The sequence below is a fragment of the Podarcis bocagei genome, assembly GCF_964188305.1.
Source record: "Podarcis bocagei genome assembly, chromosome: 2".
NCBI lineage: Eukaryota > Metazoa > Chordata > Lepidosauria > Squamata > Lacertidae > Podarcis > Podarcis bocagei.
In genome coordinates, this window is record NC_138126.1 from 112,715,403 (window position 1) to 112,738,169 (window position 22,767).

General features: G+C 45.6%; 1 protein-coding gene across 12 annotated transcripts in view; it reads right to left on the reverse strand.

The window, feature by feature from the left end:
• The window catches only part of RHBDL3 (rhomboid like 3), a 144,217-nt gene that overhangs the window by 105,863 nt on the left and 15,587 nt on the right, over positions 1-22,767 (reverse strand). For 7 of the 12 annotated variants that reach the window (XM_081181441.1, XM_081181440.1, XM_081181445.1 and 4 more), the window contains one exon: positions 19,863-19,886. The exons of 3 other annotated variants lie outside the window; for them this stretch is intronic. Coding sequence is in view for 6 of the 9 variants with exons in the window: in XM_081181445.1 (XP_081037571.1) it covers positions 19,863-19,886 (24 nt within the window). In the remaining 3 variants the exon portion in view is untranslated. Of the gene's footprint in view, positions 1-19,862; positions 19,887-21,181; positions 21,504-21,582; positions 21,610-22,767 lie in introns of those variants that run through there. 2 more of the 12 variants (XM_081181448.1, XM_081181449.1) reach the window with 2 other exon arrangements.

Genomic DNA, 22,767 nt, shown 5'->3' on the forward strand with positions numbered 1-22,767 from the left:
CTAAGCATCTCCTCTTCATAATAATAATAATAATAATAATAATAATAATAATAATAATAATAAAAAATTTATACCCCGCCCATCTGGCTGGGTTTCCACAGCCATTCTGGGCGGCTCCCAACAGAATTAAAAGCACAATAAAACATCAAACATTAAAAACCTTCCCAAACTGGGCTGCCTTCAGATGTCTTCTAAAAGTCAGATAGTTGTTTATTGATCTGACATCCACAAGGTGGGCGCCACCACTGAGAAGGCCCTCTGCCTGGTTCAGACATCCTCACTTGATGGGGGACACTGGTAGAGGCCCCAGGAGTTGTATAACACTGCGAGACAGATGGCGGGCCTGCAGGAGGGCTCTGCTTTTTCATAATTGCAAGAAGGCCCTTCAAGTGTTCAAGCTGCCATTAAAGGCACAGGAACTGGTGGAAATGTACAGTTGGAGAGCATTTCACAAGGGGGTTCTATTTCACCCTTTCCGGGTCCAAAAGGACCTACATGTCGGCGATCGCTTCATGGCAATTGGACATGCCTAAAACAGTCGCTGCCTGTACATCTAGTCCTTTAGAACAGACTCCTCCCTCCTGAGAAACAATGTCAAGCCACAGTTTCTGGACTATTTGTACAATGTTGCCTACCCAAAGTGCAGTGATGGACAACGATAAAGTGGCAGTTTCTGTTATGTGCTTGATCAATCAGTCATCAGCCTGGATACAGACAAGATACCACACTAAAGAATGAGTACAGTGGTACCTCCGGTTACGAACGGGATCTGTTCTGGAGGCCCGGCCAAATACCAAAGACCTCGTAACTGGAGGTGCCCTTCTGTGCACGCACGAATGTGGCGCGACTGAGCGCTTCTGCGCACACGCGCTGTGCACAGAGCGCTTCTGTGTATGTCGCGCGGCAAAACCCAGATATATACACTTACAGGTTTGCTGCGTTCGCAACCCAAAGTTTACGTATCCAGAGGGATACGTAAGCAGAGGTACGACTGTAGTTTCAAAGTTCTAAACATATTTTTAAAAGGGGAAACCAAGTTAACGGGGGAGGGGGAGTATTGCGTGCTAAATTGTTATCTTAAATTTTCACCAACTCTGCATCCCAAACCAAGGCATCTCTCTCAGTCTCTGCCACTGATCAAGGAGGTCTACTTCTTTTGCAGCTTTGTATTCGTTCTAATAAAGCTGGTCACCCCCTTACTGAGATCTATTTTTGACTGCTATTAATGTTCGTAAGCTTTAGCTCTCAAAAGCTCGAAGAAGCAACAAAAAGGCAGACGTCGCCCAACTAGCTGTGTTGCACAAAAGCAATTCCGTTGCTTCAGAATATATTTCCGTCCTCAGGTACTACAACCACGACAATTCCCTTGCATCAAATGTCACTAAGATAAGCATCTCTTAATAATAATAATAAAACCACAGCTAATCCAACTAAGACACAGGAGGATGTTGTAAAGGTTAATCGGATCTAAGCCACTAGGTCTTCACCCTGCTATTTATTTAGCGACATACTTGGCAAGCTGCACTACCAGGCCCAAATTAAAAGCTGAGGATTGTTCCAGCATCCACTTACTGTTGTACTGAGGAGTTGCACATGCACTCACTCACTCACACAATCTGTTTTCTTGCCAGTAAAGGAAACCTCAGGCAGCCTGGGAGCATGGTGTGTGGTCTCTCGTTTCTCAGATCTGCAAAGCCAGGGATCTGTTGGCTGCAACACAATGCAGAATAACGCACTGGCAGCAACCTGCGACCCTGCACCCTAAAGTATGGCAACTGACTGCTCACCACTGTTTGTGAGAAACTGCCTACTGCATATGCAACAGCAGCTCAGCGAGTGAGTGTCAAAGTGCCTTTAAAGAGAGAACGGCCAAACGATCAAATCCAATGCATTTCAAAATGTCTCATACCAAGTCAGGCTATTGGTTCGTCTAGCCAAGGGATGGGGAAAACCTTTTTTGTTCCTTTCTGCTTCGCTTTCCAGAGACCACAAGGGGGGGGGGTGCAGAAGCAAAAGTGGCAAACCAATGTGGATTTAACCTCTGTACAGTTTCTTTGCACCCATACATCCATCTGGCACACAGGCTGAGACCCTACCTGCCCGCAGACTGTCTCGACAGAGTGGTGCATGCTCTAGTTATCTCCTGCTTGGACTACTTCAATGCGCTCTACATGGGGCGACCTTTGAAGGTGACCCGGAAACTGCAACTAAGCCAGAATGCGGCAGCTAGACTGGTGACTGGGAGGGGCCGCCGAGACCATATTACACCGGTCCTGAAAGACATACATTGGCTTCCAGTACGTTTCTGAGCACAATTCAAAGTGTTGGGGCTGACCTTTAAAGCCCTAAATGGCCTTGGCCCAGTATACCTGAAGGAGCGTCTCCACCCCCATCGTTCAGCCCGGACACTGAGGTCCACCTCCAAGGGCCTTCTGGCGGTTCCCTCATTGCGAGAAGTGAGATTACAGGGAACCAGACAGATGGCTTTCTCAGTAGTGGCGCCTGCCCTGTGGAAAGCCCTTCCATCAGAGGTCAAGGTAATAAATATTATCTGACTTTGAGAAGACATCTGAAAGCAGCCCAGTTTAGGGAAGTTTTTAATGTTTGATGTTTTATCATGTTTTTAATATTTTGTTGGGGAAACCCAGCCAGATGGGCAGGGAAATAATACTAATACTAATAATACAGTGGTACCTCGGGTTACATACACTTCAGATTACAGACGCTTCAGGTTACAGACTCCGCTAACCCAGAAATAGTACCTCGGGTTAAGAACTTTGCTTCAGGATGAGAACAGAAATCGTGCTCCAGTGGCACAGCAGCAGCGGGAGGCCCCATTAGCTGAAGTGGTGCTTCAGGTTAAGAATGGACCTCTGGATCGAATTAAGTACTTAACCTGAGGTACCACTGTAATAATAATAATCTATACTCCTGTGGGAGGGAACTGGCAGATGAGGGACAGATGCTGAAACCATTCTCACATCACTCCTTCCCCGTTATTCCCCTCCCTCTCAAAGCTTATCTAAGAAAAAACAACAACAGGTAAGAATAGCTAAAAGGGGACAAATAGGGTTGGGAACCCCATGTTTGTTTCACACTGTGCTTTGCCTTGGGTTCCTACCATCTCTTGTTTTCATGCATCAGCACCATCCACTTAGCTTCACCACCTTCCTTGACAGTTGCCTCTTGCAGCTATAATTGATTTCACACCACTTCTGCCCATTCAACCTTCATTCTTGATTGGATTCTTTCTTCTTAATCCCAGAGTGCAGTCATGGCAGCATGCATATATTGGTTTTTTACATATCAACAACAACCACACACTTGCTTGGTGTGTGAGATGTATGATCGAACAGTTCACACATTAACATTTCAGGTTTTATTGGTGCCCAGGCAAATACTTTCATAGCACTTTCTGCGTGGGGACCTTTGTCTCTGTTAATCCCCTCAGCAATAGCACAGAGTCAAGAAACTTGCACCCCATTTATAATGAATATGCAAATCTGTTATATCTTTTTCCGACATGGTGCAGTTCCATAAGAGTCTTATCTGCTAGAGGAATTGCCCGAAGTTACTGTACAATTTCTTCCATCACCACATAAACTTTTCATGAAGCTTGCATTCAAATTTAAAATACACATACACTACCCATTAAGTAAATAACTGAAGGGGTGTTGCAATATATATTATACACTTCCTGGTGTTCTGCAAGCACAAAATATATGATATGGAATATGGGCTTTGGTACAAAAGCCTGGAATCCTGAGAAACTTAAAAAAAAAAAAAATGTTTCTAGTCCTGTACAAACCGGGTTGCACAAAGCACCTACGGTCACAGAGTTGAATTGCATGCTTGGAGCTATCCAAGGTCCTAGAACTCTAGTCAAGCCCCACCTTTGCCCTGACCAACATTGTCATGCGCAGGTATCCTGTTTGTCTGCTCACACCATCAAACTACTATTTATCATCTGACAATTCCAGAGTTCCCTGTGAATGGGGATTTATTGCTGAATCACTCTGGGAACTGCAGCTCTGGAAGGGGTGTAGGAGGTCTAGCAACTCTCAGCACCCTTAACAAAGCACAGTTCCCAGCAATCTTTGTGGGAAGCATAGAACCATAGAATTGTAGAGTTGGAAGGGATCCTAAGGGCCATTTAGTCCAGCCCCCTGCAATGCAGGAATCTAAACTACAGCATCCATGACAGATGGCCATCCAACCTCTGCTTAAAAACCTCCAAGAAAGGAGAGTCCACAACCTCCTGAGGGAGACCACTCCACACACACGCTACCAAACACATACACCCAACCCTATCATCTGTCACCAGGTTACTAAAACATTTGCTTAGCTAGTAAGAGTGACAGTGGTTACACAGCAGCAAAATACAGTGCTGTAAAATACAGTTATTCTAGAGTAGTTCCCAGCCGTTTGGAAATCCTGCTATCATAGCACTGTGCTATTATGGTAAGAACAGATGATTAAAAAAAAGAAAGAAAGGAAATGGAACAGTAATATGCTGCCCCTGCAGGCATAAGCACTGGCCTTCAAAGAAAAGACTGACATTGCTTCGGCTAGCTAGCCAGCTGGCACTGTTCCTATAGAGACAGGACCATCCCCTGGACAATAGGCCAGCCATGAGGAATGAGACTTTAAGCACACAGCTGACTTGCATAACAATACGTGGCCAAGATGTGTGTGCAGGATTTCCAGCCAACCTATGCACAAGCTTTAAAATTTAATATTGCTTTAATGGACTTGCACGTGGAGGATGCAGTGTGTGCTGAGCAATGCATCGGTTAAAAGCACATGGATGGGCTGGTGCGGGGGGGGGGGAGAGTTGATGACATATTAATCTGAAATGGAAACACCTATATACTAGGTGCCATCAAGACACACACAAAACCTCATTCCCCACACATTAAAAACACTGAAAAACCAAGTCAACAAATGGAAGTATTATTATCCAAGTGCAATCTGATTTCAATCACATCTAGCATCATTCACTTTCCCCCCCTGCACAGACGATCCTTCATGTGGGATTTATTCCCAAGAGACGGAAGGGAGAGACGGAAGGGAGAGACGGAAGGGAGAGAAGATTCATATATTTTTAACGAGAGTAGAAACTTTTTACAAACCAGAGGTGCAGCAAACAAGATGAATTACACAAAGCTGTTTTAACTCAAACCTGACTGGCTGCATCCTTCCTCTAGTGCTTTCCTGCAGGCAAGATGTATTTTTCCCTACACGCTGTTAAGAAGTAGCTCATGGTTTTTGTCCTATAGGATGTTGCCTGAACCTCCATTAGGAAGAAAGGCCAAAAAGTGCTCATCTTATGGTGAAATGAGATCATCAGAGCTGATGTGATTTAGCTGATCAAAAAGGGGAGGCTGCAAAAGAGCATAGTAAGACTTTGTCTTACAAGAATTAAGAGGGAACAAATGGGAGACATATTTAGATTACAGGTAGGTCACTGCCACAATCCAGAAAGGGATAGATAGCTATGCACAGAAGCATCTATCCATGTATGTAGACAATGCAAACGCGATGCTGCAAGCACATTTTGACCTGTATTACATCTTCAGGCCTGACTGAATGCACATGATGATGCACAACCCCTGGGCTGGTGGTGGGGGTCTTCAGCTGCAATTCCATGCTATCTGCCAGTAATTAGAGCTAAATCAGAGTTCACAAGTATAATAGCAACTGGCTATAAGTGGTTTCATTAATCATAAAGCTAAGAGGTACCAAAGGACACGTGGTCCATCCTTCAGCATACAACACCAGAGCCCTTTGTATATTTATCTACCAACTACAGTTTAATTTAGGATCAAACTACACTACAGTACAAGGGTGGCGCTGTGGGTTAAACCACAGAGCCTAGGGCTTGCCGATGAGAAGGTCAGCAGTTCAAATCCCCGCGACGGGGTGAGCTCCCGTTGCTCGGTCCCAGCTCCTGCCAACCTAGCAGTTCGAAAGCACGTCAAAGTGCAAGTAGATAAATAGGGATCACTCTGACGGGAAGGTAAACGGCATTTCCGTGCGCTGCTCTGGTTCGCCAGAAGCGGCTTAGTCATGCTGGCCACATGACCCGGAAACTGTACGCCAGCTCCCTCGGCCAATAAAGCAAGATGAGCGCCGCAACCCCAGAGTCGGCCACGACTGGACCTAATGGTCAGGGGTCCCTCTACCTTTACCTTTACCTTTACACTACAGTACATCCCATAAGCAAACTGCAAGTGAGCAGCAAAACAATTGCTTACACACACATAACTCCAGTTGACACACACAAACAAAGCAAACCACGAGCTACAGAAGAAAGCAAACCATGCTATTGAAAAGATGGTTTCAGAGTGTCACAAGATCAACGTTGTGGAGTAGTGCCACACAGTCTGACTGGATGTCTCAGTAATCTGCCTCTGAAGTGGTGAAGTTCCGTGCAACCCAGTTTGTGTCATGTGGCACTACTTGGCTCTGACTCCTTCCCAGAAGCCAGTGTAACATCAACCAGCTGGAATCAAGTCCTGGTGGCAATGAACGGCGCTATGCAAGGATTCCTATGTTGTGCAGCAGAGGGCAATGTGCAAAAGAAATCTCTATTCATGCAATATTTTAAGGGCCATGCACCCAAATTCAATTGTGTGCTACTTCTTCCATGGTAATATCTGCCTTCATTGCACATTTTACTAAAAGCGAACAGGGTACTGTAAAAACCTCCGTTATCTGAACCTACATGAACAGCGCTCCCTTTCATTCAAACATGTTCTCATCCTAGCCTGCACATATTTACAACCTTTGTAGACAGTGTGACAAACATGTAATGAAGGAAACAGTAGGCAGAGTGGAGGAAAGTGCTGGATTTTCTTGGCCTGCGGCTGGAATATACAGCTTTTTCAGGAAACCCGTCCTACATACTCCCAGGAAGAAGGAAAAAGAAAAAGCACATTACTAGAGGGAGATAGCAAGTTCAAACCAGCTTTCCACCAGCTTTCTGAATCATTAAAGAGCATAGCATCACCTTTGCAGGGAGTGTGGAGGAAGTGCTTCAACAAAGCAAACACTCATTTCCAGCTGAACACCCACAACTTCATGTGTATCTGAAGAAGTGTGCATGCACACGAAAGCTCATACCAAGAACTAACTTAGTTGGACTTTAAGGTGCTACTGGAAGGAATTTTTTTATTTTGACCCACAACTTCAGATGATCGACTGTGTCTCACTTTTGTTGTATTGGACTTTTATTATTGTACACCTGGGGTGCCTTTGGATAAAGGGTGGTTTGGATTTTTTGTTGTTGAAATAGATGAAAAATCTACATGAAGCAGCTTTTGCTTCTCCTGAGGCAGGTAGAGCTTTGCTTCTTATACTTCCGGAAACTGAAAAGATGAGGATATTAATTAGACTGCTGGGGAACAGTGACACTTGGCCAGCAACAACCAAGCATCTTCTGCCTCCAGCTATATGTCCTCACCAATCACCAGCATATTTTCAAGGCATGAGAGAGAGAAAGAGAGAGAGAGAGAGAGAGAGAGAGAGAGAGAGAGAGAGAGAGAGAGAAGGCAATCAATATAAAGGGGATTTCTCTTCAGCCCCAAAGCCCAAACCAGAGAAGCCAAAGGGTTAAAGTTGCATGACAAAGGTCAGCAGCAGTTTGGGGGAGAAGAAAAAAAGAGACGCATTGTGGCTTTAGACAGCGCCTCAATGTTTCCCCCGCAAACCCCACTTGAAAAATGCAATACGATGGTGGACCGAGAGCCCTACTTAAGCCTCTGGGTCTTTGTCACTCACAATAGGCCTCCCTTGACTCATTAATCGTGTGTTCCGTGGACAGAGTGCGTCAAACAGCAGCAGATGATAGTCGCCTCAGCATTGGCCCAGCTGTCATCCCCATTCCTCCCAAAGGTACCAGGGCCAGGACTGGGGCAGGTGTTTCTTAACCCTCCTCAGCCCCAACAACTCCCTCAGCTCAAGACTACTCTATCCGCCTTTCCCCCTGCCTCCAGACCCTCTGCCAGGCCACGCTGACAACTGTAAAAGGGATTAAGATCTGGGGCGTAAATGCAGGCAGCCCACCTCCCCCCCATCTGCCCCCACCTCAACCAGACACATCTCCAAACAAACTTTCCCCAGCTTTTCAAGTCCTCACGCCCTACGCATTTCACCTTTCTGGGGAAATAATGAGAAGGGGTGGGGGAAGCGCTTTTATAATTCCTTCAATATGCTTTGCTTCTTCAATGAGCCTCACCCAAAACTTTCTTTGGGAGTGTGATCTGTTGACAGAATGGGCTTTAAAAAAAAAATACAGGCAGGGAAGTATCTCTAAAAAATAATTGTATTTTAGCAGTTGTTGAATCATAGAATTGTAGAGTTGAAAGTCCAAACCCTTGCAATGCAGGAATCCTTTGCCCAACGACCCACAACCTTGAGATTAAGGGCCTCATGCTCTACCGACTGAGCTACCAAGGCAGATGCGCTGTGAGCTGCCTTGAGGAGTTGGCATAGACAGAGCAATCTGATGGTGGTTGTAGGGGGCGGGGAAGAACTGTCACTTCCTAAGCCTTGCGGGGCTCATATGGGCCAGGATGGATGGAGCAGGGGTTTTTATCTGCCTCCCCCTATCTTCTGAAAATGATTTTTTTAAAAAAATCCTTATGGTTTTTTTCAAGGGGAGAGAAAACAATCCATTCTGGGGTCCGTCTTATATAAATGAGGGGAAGAGCCAAAGTCATAGAATCATAGAATTGTAAAGTTGGAACAGACCCTGTGGATCATCTTGTCCAACGCCCGGTGTCAGGGGACTGCCATCGGGACAGGGGAGGGAGGCAAAGGGATACAGAGAGCCTCTGATGCTTCTGGGGAGCAGCTCCTCGTCCAGTGGTGGGGAAAGCCACACCAGTGGAGCAGAGGGGGAAGAGGGAAGCCGAGCGAAGGGAGGGCTCGAAGATGCTACTGAGAGCCCAAGCGCCTCATCTAGCTCGGCTGGCCAGGAAACAGGCACGCCGCTTCCGTCGCCCAGCTTGTGCAGAGGGGTGAAACGTAAGAACGGGAGGCGGAGATGTGGGGTGTCGAAGTCCTTAAGATGGGGGAGAAACTGGAAGGGGCCTCTCCCGGAATCTGCAAGTGACTAAGACGGACATGAACTTTGTGTTTCTGCACTGTAAATAGTTTTGCACCAATAAAACCTGTAAAAGACAGGTCAGAGTCCTGCCTGGTTACTCACGAGCAACCACCACCAGCACCTGACACCCTGCAATGCAGGAATATGCAGCTGTCCCATACTTGGATCGAACCTGCAACCTTGGCATTATCAACATCACGCTCTAACCAACTGAGCTATCCAAGTGATAACACGACGTCCTTCGAGTCCTCATTGATCTGCCCCTGACAAGCCCCCAGAGCACCCTCTCCTTTTGCTCTTACCACCACTGGAATACCAAGAGTGCTTTAGCAATGGTGGCACAACTTCCTACCGCTGCATCAGGGAAGTGACTCTGGAGAGGTATGTGGTGCCAAAACAGCTACCCAGCTGCCCCTCCAAGAAGCTTAGGGTTGCACCCATAGTAAATTATCAGGCACAAATGAAAAAGAAAACAAAAGAAACAACATTTGCCTCCACCAGCTCCACCAACCCAGGCTCCTTTCAAGATTTTGCTGGCAGTGAAACTGTACTTCAGCATGTAGACAAGATAGGATTAGAATTAGCTAGAGGGACTTCTGGAAATTCAAGGGGCAGCAGTAAGAACTTGGGATCAAGCCAACTCACGTATTAAGTGAAATACTTGCAGGCGATTTAGAGTTCTCCTAGTCACCTCAGCCAACCATGTACTCCTCTTTGATTTCGCCACAACCAAGCTATTCCTCTCTTCTCTGTTAATAACGTTTCTTTTCCACAAGTACCATGTGGCATAAAACCAAGCCCAAAGGAAAGGCAACAAGAGAGGACAATGGGAAAGGAAAACGATAAACCGCTCTCGCTCTATTTTTATCCCTAGCTCTAGAAATATAAAAACATATGCTGTAGGATTTAAAAGAAATAAATTAATCAAGTGTCATGTTCTCACATATCAGGAGATACACTTGAAATTAATCAAGTGGTTATGCATATATAATAGGGGGAAATATTTTAATAATTAACTCCTCTTCCACATTTACTGATATCGCCTTCTTTTATCCAAAAACCATGAGGTACGAAAATAGAGAAAGCCTAATGGTTTTTAAAGCCACAGCTCTGTCAATTATAAGCCACCCAAAAAAAAACCCCTCTAAAATTGAGATAGAGGCTGAAAGTTTAATCCTTTCCATTTAAAAAGTAAAGTTATGGTTTCCCCTCTTTTTTCCTACCACTGTCCTCAGATGCACTTGTTGCAGATCTGCACTGTAGCTGCTGCTGCTGTTATTGTTATGAATCAGAACTTTTCCTGGCATTAGCAGTCTCCAGGATGTAACTGCAATGTGGTTGTCAAGTTTTTTTCTCTCTCTCTCTCCTGCCCACACAGCTGAGGTTTAGCCTGGCATCTCCAGAGAGAGGCTCTCACACGCTTCGCCTTGTTAGCATCATCACACTCACGCTGGGGGAGGGAAAGCCATTCGTGGAGGAATCCATGACTCCCTCAGGAGCTGTAACAAAAACGCAGCCCGAGATGCAGGGAGCTGAACCAAGGTGCTAACTTAAGCAGTAGGGAGCTTCTGGGCTGGGGGCTGGGGTGGGGGGCGGCAGGTCTGAGCAAACAGATTGCTGTCAATGATGATTTTCATAGTGGGAGTGAGGAGCAATGGCAAACCACTGTTAAGTCAGGCATGTGACAAGGAGTTTAAAAGGGACCTACTAAGTAGCTTGATAAAGTAGGATCTATCCCCCAGCCTATCCTTGTCCTCCAGACTTCAACAAGGGCACTCCCAAACTGAGAACTTAAGGAAGAAATGTCACTTGCTCCAGGGACAGTCCACGTATATATTAGTCTAGTCCATGGGTAGGCAAACTAAGGCCTGGGGGCCCGATCCGGCCCAATTGCCTTCTCAATCCGGCCCGTGGACAGTCCGGGAATCAGCATGTTTTTACACGAGTAGAATGTGTGCTTTTATTTAAAATGCACCTCTGGGTTATTTGTGGGGCATAGGAATTCATTCATTATTATTATTATTTTCAAAATATAATCTGCCCCCCCCACGGTCTGAGGGACAGAGGACCGGCCCACCGCTGAAAAAGTTTGCTGACCCCTGGTAGTCCAACCTCTGCCTCCTCCTGCTCAGGCTGCACAGAAAAAAACCCCAAAACATTTTGGTTCCAGAAATTCACTCCAATTGTGCAGATAAAATATAAAAAATTCTACAGGATGTGGTATTAGTGTGCAAAAACAGTCAGGATCCAAGGATCCTCAAGCACGCACCTCCAGATGGTGGAGATGTCAGGTGCCATCCTGACGCCCAGGCATCTTCACTTGGTCACAAGTGGTTGAAAGCCAGGTGCTAAATACACCTGGCGCCTGGCTAATTTTGAACACTGCTACCTCCCGGCACCGGATCTGCCAGAAAGACCCCATTCTCATCATACACCCATGAGATAGCAAATGTAAGGACAGCAGTTCTACCTGCAGTCCGAACTACAACCACCATGTTGGTGGCCAGGAGCTGGGGATTTTAGGATGAAGCACAGCTTCCTCTCCACCAGCTTCTCAGTGGGGGATGAACGCTGCTGATGTACAGACTCCAACTATTCAGCCTTTGTCCAAGTGGACAGAAGCCTACAACCAGAGGCCCTCCCACCAGGAGTAGGAAGCTTCGGGATGGGGGAAAACAGAGCATTCTGGGGGTGGAATAGGGGCCACGGACTGGGAGCTGGACTAGTATGGAATTCAGCCAGAGAGAGGCCCAATTTGGGACCTTCTGCTGTGCCAGCCTGGAGCCAGCACAACACCAAAATCTGGGAAATAACCCCATGCTGATTAGGAGTCAAGAGGGCATCAAATCCTGCTCTGATGCCTCAGTCTTCCCTACACCTCTGTTAGGATTGCCCTGCAATGGCAATTTGCAGCAATTCTAAAGGCATAGTGATTTCTAACTGCAAGCCAGCTTTGCAAACAAAACAAATAAGTGTGTATTGTCCCATTAAAAAAGGTTTATTGCCTGCATTTGTCTGTGTTACACATTTATGGCACAAGGACCACCTGAAACGCCATTTTACAAATGTTGTCCCTCTCTGGACGCCCAGAGATGCTTTTATACTTATCGGAGGTAACCAGGCAGGAAGCTGTTTGTAAACCTGCTATGAACATTCTTAAGCGATTCGCAGACATCTGTTTTCACTAGAAAATGCACACAAGAGTTAAAGCAAGGGGCATTTTTAATAGAAACTAAAAGACACCAACCATACAAATTGAAACTGGACAATAAACAGGCCTCAAAAATAGAAACCAAGCTAGTAAGAGAAAGCAGTTTAAAAAGTGGGGGTGGGGGGGTGGGGGTGGAGGATGCGATTACTTTGCTTGGAAATGTGTTTCTAATTCAAGAATGATGTGTGAAGTGCTCAGCATGGCTTGAACACACCTGAACTCTCAAGGGAGATGGCAGATGTGGAACAAAAATCCGATGTGATCACATGTATAAATACATTCTGAAACTCAAGATGCTAAACAAACCAAAACCACTTTATCGTCAGTGCATCCAGAATTACAGTCCCAGCAAAAAAACAAAACAGGAAAACATTTCATGGGATTGTCCACAGGAGAGGGTCATGCCCCTGATCCTGAGCAGCAGCCAAGACTGGCACTAAAGAAGGACTACCAGCTAGAGCATAAGGACTAGCAACATAAGCCACAGAGGTCCTGAACCTGGGCTCTGACACCAGGCTGTTAAGGCCATCAGCTAGGAGCCTCCTGAGCTTGAGACAACACCCCCAAGTCAAATTCCTCAGAGGGACTGACCCCACCTCTACACCAAGAGCCTCATAGAATCACAGAATTGTAGAGCTGGAAGGGACCCTGAGGATCATCAAGTCCAACCCCTGCAATGCGGGATACGCAGCTGTCCCATACAAGGATCGAACCTGCAACCTTGGCACTATCAGCACCACGCCCTAACCAACTGAGCTATCCATGCAGGCTGCAACGCAGAAGGTGGGAGCTGCCTCCGACACAGCCCAGCCTCTTTAAGACTTTCCATTCATCAGGCAGGAAGAAGTCAGAGCCTGGGAAAGGCAGCCTGGACAACAGGGATAAAAAGGCCACAGCTGAGCTCCAGACCTTTTCAGAGCAGGAGCTATCCAAGGTCCTGGAATCATAGAATCTTAAGAGCTGCAAGGGAACCCAAGGCTCATGTAGTCCAAGCACCAGCAATGCAGGAATCTCAGCTAAAGCATCCATGACAGATGGCCACCCAACCTCTGTTTACAAACCTCCAAGGAAGGAGAGTCCACAACCTCTCATGGGAGTCTATTCCACTGCTGAACAGCTCTTGCTGTCAGAAAGTTTTTCCGAATTTCAGTTCAACATGACCTGCTATTGACTGGCTGGTGACCTAATTGATATATATTTTTACAGAACTCAGGCTTGCATAGCTGATTAGCAAATAGCTGCTGTGGGTGGGCCAAGCTGGACTGGGGCTTTTGCCCCTGTAGCAGTCCCAGTAGGAACTGACTCTTCCACACGAGCTAACTCCCAACAGGAGGAGGGCTAACAAAGTCACCCTCAAGCATCTTTGGCACTCATGGGCTCCACCTTTTCCTAATTCAGCAGCATAGCACATGCTTTACATAAGGACAGTTCCGGGTTCGAACTCCAGTGTCTCCTGTTGTTAAAAATGGCACCAGGTGGTAAGCCCAGGAAAGAGCCCTGCCTAAGCCTTAAAGAGTTGTTGCTATTCGGAATAGGCAATATTAGACTGTGCTGGATAAAGTGGTAGATCTGGATCAGGGAAACCTAGATTCAAATCTTCACTCAGCCATGAAGCTCACTGGTTGAGCTTAAGTCGATCACTAACCTAACTCACTGTCGTGTAAGGATAAGAGGGTTGGTGGTGAGACAAGTGTATGCCACGCTTACTTCGAGATGCACATGAGTCTCCTATAATGAGATACAAATGTGATAAAGACATGTTAAAACTTGCACTCAACCACCCCAGATAGAAGAGGAAATTTTTAATTACAGCAAACAATATATTCCATCATCCAACCCAAACCTAGTGGGCTTTCCATCTATCTTGGTTTCTCAAATCTAGGAAGAAGACATCTGCTTTTGCCCATAGGTGATAAAAGCTTTGTGAATCCATTGAAGCTTGGGGACCAGTTCTCATGAGCTGTGCTCTCTTTGGCAACAACACCCCAGAAATAGATTAAATTTCAACGTTCCTGCTCATCTAAGGAGGGGCTAATTATTTTGAGACTTCAGTTACCTCCCAGTCCATTTCAGCCGAGTACTGGCAAGTCTTAATCCAGTGTTAAGTGATATATTGCACCAAGCTCTCATCTCATTTTTGATCATCTTCCATTTCTAGCAATGTAGTCACCTCACTGCCCAGCAACTCAGGATCGGGACAGACGTTGTCAAGAACCTAGCACATAAACCACAAAACAGCCAATCTTTTGGGTCGCACATGAGTCTACAGCTTCAAATGACACTGCTTAACGTTAACATTTGCAAGCAGAGACTACGTAAATTCAGCTTCATGGTGCTTTTGGCAGTGGAGTGCAGTGTATCCTTGGATGCCCTATTTCATGACTGCTTCCCTACCCAAGGGGTGTGGGTGAGCACCTGCACCACCGCCATCTGCTGCCAGTTGGATTGCCTTGCTACCCAGATATCTGGGACAGCAGCAGCTGGATTCTAGGTCTGCCATCTGGTATCCATTTAGGGCTCTAGTTGGTTTGATGTTCTAAGTTTCTTTTCTTTTTTAAAAATGCCTTTATAGTTTCAGTGGGGGCAAATTTCAACCCAGCTGCTCAGTATGAAGCTTGCTCCCACTGTTAGAAAGCCACAGAAACCACTGTTAGGACCAACGGACAACAAGGCAATAGCACTCCAGTTAGGCAGAATCTGATGATGTCTTCTCACCACCCAAGTCCTTAAAATAGCTATATCATCATTTCAGGTAGGGTCAAGATGAACCAGTTTGTGGAATTTTCCTTGCAGGAAAATTGGAGATCAAGCACACCATCTTCCATCAAAATATCTCCAGCTACCACTGATGCATACAAACACCCTGTGCCAAATGGGAAATATCCCTGATGGCAGCTGGCAGTTCTGCAGGGACTAATCCTCACCAGAATTAGTGCCTGTAGTGTGGTGTAGTGGTTAAGAGCGGTAGTCTCGTAATCTGGGGAACCAGGTTCGCATCTCTGCTCCTCCACATGCAGCTGCTGGGTGACCTTGGGCTAGTCACACTTCTCTGAAGTCTCTCAGCCCCACTCACCTCACAGAGTGTTTGTTGTGGGGGAGGAAGGGAAAGGAGGATGTTAGCCACTTTGAGACTCCTTCAGGTAGTGATAAAGCGGGGTATCAAATCCTAACTCTTCTTCAGGGACAGAAGAGCCATTGGATCATAGGAAGCTGCCTTACACCAGGGTCAAATCAAGCACAGCATAGTCTACTCTGGAAGTGGTTTTCAGACAGGAGGGGTGTCATTGCTGTCTTACATCTCCACCTGAAGATGCCAGGGCCTGAACCTGGAAACCCCTGAGCTGTGAGCCTCCTTGAGATGGGAGCCAGCAGACGATGCTGCAAAACTGTCCCCTCAACAGGAACATTGGGGACAAAAGGGAGACTAAAACATCTGCTTCTCTCCAAAGCAACCATAGATAGGATGTGGAACTCAAACGGTAAACTGTTTTTCCTGGGTACATACATAGGGAAGCCTTCCAGATGTTTTGGACTGCAACTTCCACCATCCCTAGCTGGGGGTTGAAATCCAAAGTGTCTGGAGGGCACAAGGTTGGCGAAGACTGGTCCTTAGACTCTCTGTTGCCGAGAATCGGCTGGAAAATACTTCCAGTGGCAGAACGCAGGGTGTGGGAATCCTGACCTGCCGAGGCAGGAAAACTATCAGGTGGAAACGGGCTTGAAGGATGAGCGCCACAGAGCACATGCCCTTGGAACCAACTCCCACTCCACTTTTAATCTTTGCAGTGGTTAATGGGTAGACTCACTTTGTTCAGGGAAAGATTTGGCTTGAGAATACACATCATAGGATTTCCCATTCCTGCCCCAGTAGGCAAGGGCGAGTTTCTGCATGATGCCCTTTGCTGCCAGAAATACTCCTAATGAATGCATGCACACAAGACGCTTACCCATAATTTTTTTGGGGGGTGGGGTGGAGTCAGGGGTTGTTCCATCTCGCAGCTACTTTTCTGTGGCTCTGCTGTGAGCAGAGACTCCTATCTTACCTGTCCTGTACTCCTCCCTCCAGTTATTCACCAACAGAGTCTACAATCAGGTTCCGAGTTTGAAAACAGGGACAGCACGTTCATCCAAATATAGCATTTTTGCTGAATTGTTAAAATGCAAAGCAGCTGGTTCCTCTTAGAACTTCAGACTAGGCAGCTGTAGTCTACACATCTCAATGGACTGAAAAGGAAGGAAGGAAGGAAGGAAGGAAGGAAGGAAGGAAGGAAGGAAGGAAGGAAGGAAGGGGGTGCCTTGCACATTCAGGCCCCAAACTCAGTTTGCAGGTGCCTTTCTAGCAACAGCAGCATAGTTTTGACCCTCCCTGTTTTCATCATCATGATAAAAGGATAATAGCTCAGTGATAGAATACATGCCAAAGTCTCAGGACCAGTTCCTAGTGCCTCCATGTTAGCCTTTCTGAAATCCTAGAAAGTCAGTGCTATTCATACTAAGCTCAATGGACCAGACTTGGTGTAGGGCAGCTTCCTCTCACTTACTGACATACTTTCCAATACCTCGGAACGACCTCGGCCCAGTATACCTGAATAAGTGCCTCCACCCCCATCGTTCAGCTCTGAGGGCCTTCTAGTGGTTCCCTGAGAGCCAGTGTGGTGTAGTGGTTAAGAGCGGTAGTCTTGCAATCTGGGGAACCGGGTTCATGTCTCCGCTCCTCCACATGCAGTTGCTGGGTGACCTTGGGCTAGTCACACTTCTCTGAAGTCTCTCAGCCCCACTCACCTCACAGAGTGTTTGTTGTGGGGAGGAAGGGAAAGGAGAATGTTAGCCGCTTTGAAACTCCTTAAGGGGAGTGATAAAGCGGGATATCAAATCCAAACTCTTCTTCTTCTTCTTCCCTCCCTGTGAGAAGTGAGGTTACAGGGAACCAGGCAGAGGGCCTTCTCAGTAGTGGCACCCACCTTGTGGAACGCCCTGCCATCAGATGCCAAGGAAATAAACTAGTACCTGACTTTTAGAAGACATCTGAAGACAGCCCTTTTTAGGGAAGTTTTTAACGTTTGATGTTTTATCGTGTTTTTAATATTCTGTTGGGAGCCACCCAGAGCGGCTGGGGAAACCCATAGGGTATAAATAATAAATAATAAATAATAAATAATAAATAATAAATAATAAATAATAAATAATAAATAATAAATAATAAATAATAAATAATAAATAAATAATAATTATTATTATCATTATTATCATCAAAATAACACAAAAACTAAGCAGCAGCTATGAAAAGTGGCCATAAAATAGCTCCCAAAGAAGAGCAAACTCATACAGAAGGACCTCCTTCTCCATCTCCATCTCCCGCCCCACCCCCCACCCCAAATAAAACAACTGATACAGATGGGAGTAAATTCATGCCAATGTGTTACAGAATGGACTCCAGCTTGTCATTAGAGTAATGCAACTACATGATCCTATCCCACCCCAGATACATTCTGCACACAATGAGGAATGTTGCTCACCCCAGATTTATGGGCTAAATATAGAGCACAGCTTACTGGGTTATAAACAGACACTCATCACCACTGGCAGTGAGCTTACTTAGGGAATGGTAATAAGCCATCTCTGGGATGAGAGGCACATCTCATTGGCAAGGCAACCCACTCAGATAGTCGCTGTGCGGTCTGACCACATACAGGAACCAAATTATTATATTGCCTCATAAAACGCTGCCTTCTTCAAGGGCCAGACAAAGTAATAACAGTTCGCTTGCATAAAGTGGTATTTCTGCCTACACAGAAGTGGGCGGAACACGTTAACAGAGTGTTGCAGGCCAAAAGCGAGCCACCAAGACAAAACTCTAGGAAAATGTCTACGTATTTTTGCATGTCACTAAAACGGGAAATAAAAAGGAAATGGAAAGAAATTGTACCTTGAAATGTTAACTTTTCTCCACATTTGTGTTTTAGAACACGTATCTTGAAAATATCTACAAACACCATTTGAATGCTTGCAAACGGCAATGGGTTTTCAGATCCACAGGTAAAATCCCATTAATTATATAAATGCAAACAAGCAAAATGCAAGTTACAGAACAAATCCTAGCCTGCCAACGTAACTGTGAACAGACTTCAGTAGATCTTTGAGACCAGCCGGCTCCCGCCTGCTTAGTTTTTCTTGTTTTTTTTAATTATTGACTTTGCTATGAAAACAGCCAAAGGAAGCCTTTGCACTAGCAGGATTAAGCAACGGGCAACATCAGCAGACATGTTAAAACCTCTGCCACAATACCATTCACTTTAGAGGCTCTACTGATTTAAAAAAAGGTCTCTCTATGCATACACAGAGGTGACATCTGTGTATCAGCAGTGAATGTTTGCTGTGCATGTGTGACACACATAATTGTACTATGTTTCATTTGCGCATGAATGAGGAGATTTGGGGTTCAAGTCGCCCCTGGTTTTGCATGGGGCAGAAGTGGAGATTCACTACTGAATCTTAATTATCTGTGCTACTGCAGACAGCTGAAATAAAGAAAACATGTAAAACATCTATATCCTACCATCCTAACACTTTAGGTATCTTTCCAACCTTGGGCCTATTGCACTAGATGACCCTGACAGTCCCTTCCAATTCAACAGTTATATGATTCTTTTCAGTGATCAACTAGTCTCTTAGGCTAAATCAGTGAAGCTCTGGGGGTTAAGAAACTGACCAATATCAATATGTCCCACACATTGTTGAAACATTAGATATAGAGAGCATGTCAAACTTACACAAGGTATTTTCCCATAAGCTGATCTGTTATTAAAATGTAAAAGTTGAAATTCAGTATCAATGTGAATCTCACTCAAGCATGAAGGAGCTGAACTAGCAACTGTGCTATGAAACTTCTAAAGAAAGGGGAAAACCCATCTTTAAACATATTGAGCTGCTTTCTTTTTACAGCACAGCCCTGGGAAGAAGGATCATTCACTGGTAAAAGGTAAAGGACCCCAGACGGTTAAGTCCAGTCAAAGATGACTATGGGGTGCGGTGCTCATCTCACTTCAGGCCAAGGGAGCCGGCGTCTGTCCACAGTCATGACTAAACTGCTTTTGGCACAACGGAACACCGTGACAGAAGCCAGAGCACGCAGAAATGCAGTTTACCTTCCTGCCGCAGCAGTACCTATTTATCTACTTGCACTGGTGTGCTTTTGAACTGCTAGGTTGGCAGGAGCTGAGACAGAGCAACAGGAGCTCACCCTGTTGTGCGGATTTGAACCGCCAACCTCCTGATCGGCAAGCCCAAAAGGCTCAGTGGTTTGGGTCATCCATCGATAAGGGTAAGAATTTAAAGGAAGGTGTACAAAGATACAGTACAACAGGCATCAGAACCCCAGAGTTGGGGGTAATGCTTGCCAAGCATGACTGCAACAAAATCAGTGCCACACTAACGGCACATAAGCTACATGTTACAAAAGATTCCCCCATTGAACAAACTCACAGGGTCTCCATTGTTAGCAGGTGTTAGAGAGGAAAAAAATCTGAATTATTCACATACCTGATCAAACAGAGCTTTCCAGTGCTGACAGAGGGAAGAGGCAATGCATAAAAGAAAGAAGAGGGGGAAAGAGGAAGAAAAGTGTAAGAGCACAGAAATGTACATTCATTCCAGAAACATTTTTTATTTTTTTAGAGAGACAGGTAATCAAATGGAGAATATAGGAAACGGAAGTCCTGCAGTCTGGTGCTGCCTTGGACAGTGAGCTGCTCTGAAGAGTTATGACACCAGAGGCACAAACCCCCTTGCCATCACAGATGTCAAAAAGAGGCCGCCATTTCCTCCACACTGAACACTTCGTCACCGATATTTGGAAGTTATGTTTGATTGCACAACACTCTGTAGAGCAGCCCTCTTTGGTGCAGCTCAGATGTTGCTATACTACAACTTCCATCGCCCATAACCACTGGCCATGCTGGTTAGGGCTGATGAGAGTTGTAGCTCCAAAACATCTGGATTGTACACACATACATATATGCATACATAATTTTATTTGTAGGCCACCTTTCCACAGTTCAAACCATGCCCAAGGCAGTTTACAACATGAAGAAGAAAAAATACATAACTTCAACATAACAAAAGTAGTCCTAAACCATCGTAGTCCACCCCCATCGTTCAGCCCGGACACTGAGGTCCAGCTCCAAGGGCCTTCTGGTGGTTCCCTCACTGCAAGAAGTGAAGTTACAGGGAACCAGGCAGAGGGCCTTCTTGGTAGTGGCGCCCGCCCTGTGGAACACCCTCCCATTAGATGTCAAGGAAATAAACAACTATCTGATATTTAGAAGACTTCTGAAGGCAGCCCTTTTTATGGAAGTTTTTAACGTTTGATGTTTTATCGTGTTTTTAATATTCTGTTGGGAGCCGCCCAGAGTGGCTGGGGAAACTCAGCCAGATGGGCGGGGTATAAATAAACAATTTTTTATTTTTATTTTTATTTTATTTTTATTATTATTATTATTATACAACTGAACAATTTCCACATAAACCAAACAAGATCTAAAATAAAGATAGAAAAAACTGCCACTATCATAATGGCTTCATACAAGTCTAATGCATCTTAAAACCCCATGAGGAAAGGTTACCACATTTGGGACTTTTTAAGCTTGGGGTGGGGCAAAGACAAGTGAGGCGTGTTATGACAGGAGTTCATAAAGTTATGTATGGCATGTAGAAAGTGAAAAGAGAAAAATTTTCTCTCACACGCACAGCACTAAAACATATAGACACCCTGAACATTGGAGGAGATAGGACAGACAAAATAAAGTATATCTTTGCACACTTAAAACGATGGCATTCGCTACCACAAGATGGCCACCAACTCGGATGTCTTTAAAAGGAGACAAATTTGTGGATGATAAAGACTGTCAACCCAAGACATTTTGGCACCTGAGGCAAACCACCAAGTAGTGCCGCCCCCGCCCCCCAACCAGGGAAGAAGAGTTGAGTGAAGATCTACATCAGGAACACGGCCGGAATAAAGAACTACATCAAAATCAAGGCAGTGAGGAGACCAGCAGCGCCTCCTATTTGCAAGAAACCGCTGTGGAGGCATCATTTTGAGGGGACTGCCAAGGAGATGACAGATCTCCTCACAGCGTGAGGGAAAGGTGGCCAAGGAAAATGCCTGCACTACTGGCTAGAAAATCTTCTTAAAAAAATATATATGTTAACAGTAACTTTATAAGCTTTCAAAACTCTTTAAAATTGGTTTTCTAGTCACCATGACAAAGCAGCAGCAGTACTGGCACTCTCCTAGGCCCACCTTACCCAGAATGCCTTGCTCTGAGGAAGGAGCCACTTCTCATATGGATGTGTACCTGAAAGACCAAGGAAGAAGCGCAGGTGCCTGGATGGGAAGTTACAACTAAGTGCAATTTATGACATTGCATAGGATCTGTTAGGGCATCAGCCTTGGTTTGCAGTTTCTTGGCTTGGTTGAACTTGAATCGATATGAGAGTCTTAAACTAGCAGGGGTTTTTTAAACCACTATACATTATATGGAACACCAGGACGTGCACTCCTGACAACCTCCAGTTAGAGCAGATCGCATAACACCAGCCAATCGAACCTGAAAACGCATGGCAGGTCCACCTCGGCAAACTGTTCTATTAAAGAGCTCAGCTTTTGTGCGCTAACTCCCTGGAATCCCACAGAAACAATCAAGCTCTTGCCTGAGTGAATATTCCTTTATATCAAAACTCCCACTTGTCACAGTAAATCTGCCCAGTGATTCAGAGTTAATGTTCGATCAACGCTTTTGTTTAATGCAACTCCAGATGCCGCCAGACAGAGATGCCACACATCCCTGGCAGCCGAGCCTCCCTTTGCAGCGAGGTGCTCTGGTTTCCCTCTTGGTGTGTATGTGCTGCCGCCATTGCTGCCACCACCACTGATACAAGATACGCATCCCTTCAGTTAGACCTCATTGGCATGAACCTGACTGGGCATTACTTTGGCAGATCATACAAGTGCCTTTTGCAGCTATTGCCTCTTGTAAGTCACCTTCAACCCAAGACACCCAACCAGCAATGTGGGACCAATTTAATATTAACATCTGCCTATGTCCTTCTCCTTTCCCCCCTAGAATGAACAGGTGCCAAGGGAAATGGGACTACTGCACCACCCACAACTGAAGAGGGGATTTCCACAGGTACAGATTGCTGATCAGAAGAGGCGAGGCGGGGGGGGAATGCACCTGCCAGAACCCACCCTGCTGTTTTTAAAGCTGAACTTGTGCCACCTAAGATTCAGAGGTGACCCACAAGCTGAAGACCATCCGTGTATTCAACCAGCCTCTGTTGCTGTGTGCCTTGAGCAATGTTAGATCTGCAGATATTAGCAGGGGGGAAATGTGCATCCACATGCTGCAAAACAACAACAACAACCTTCACATGCTGATTTCTG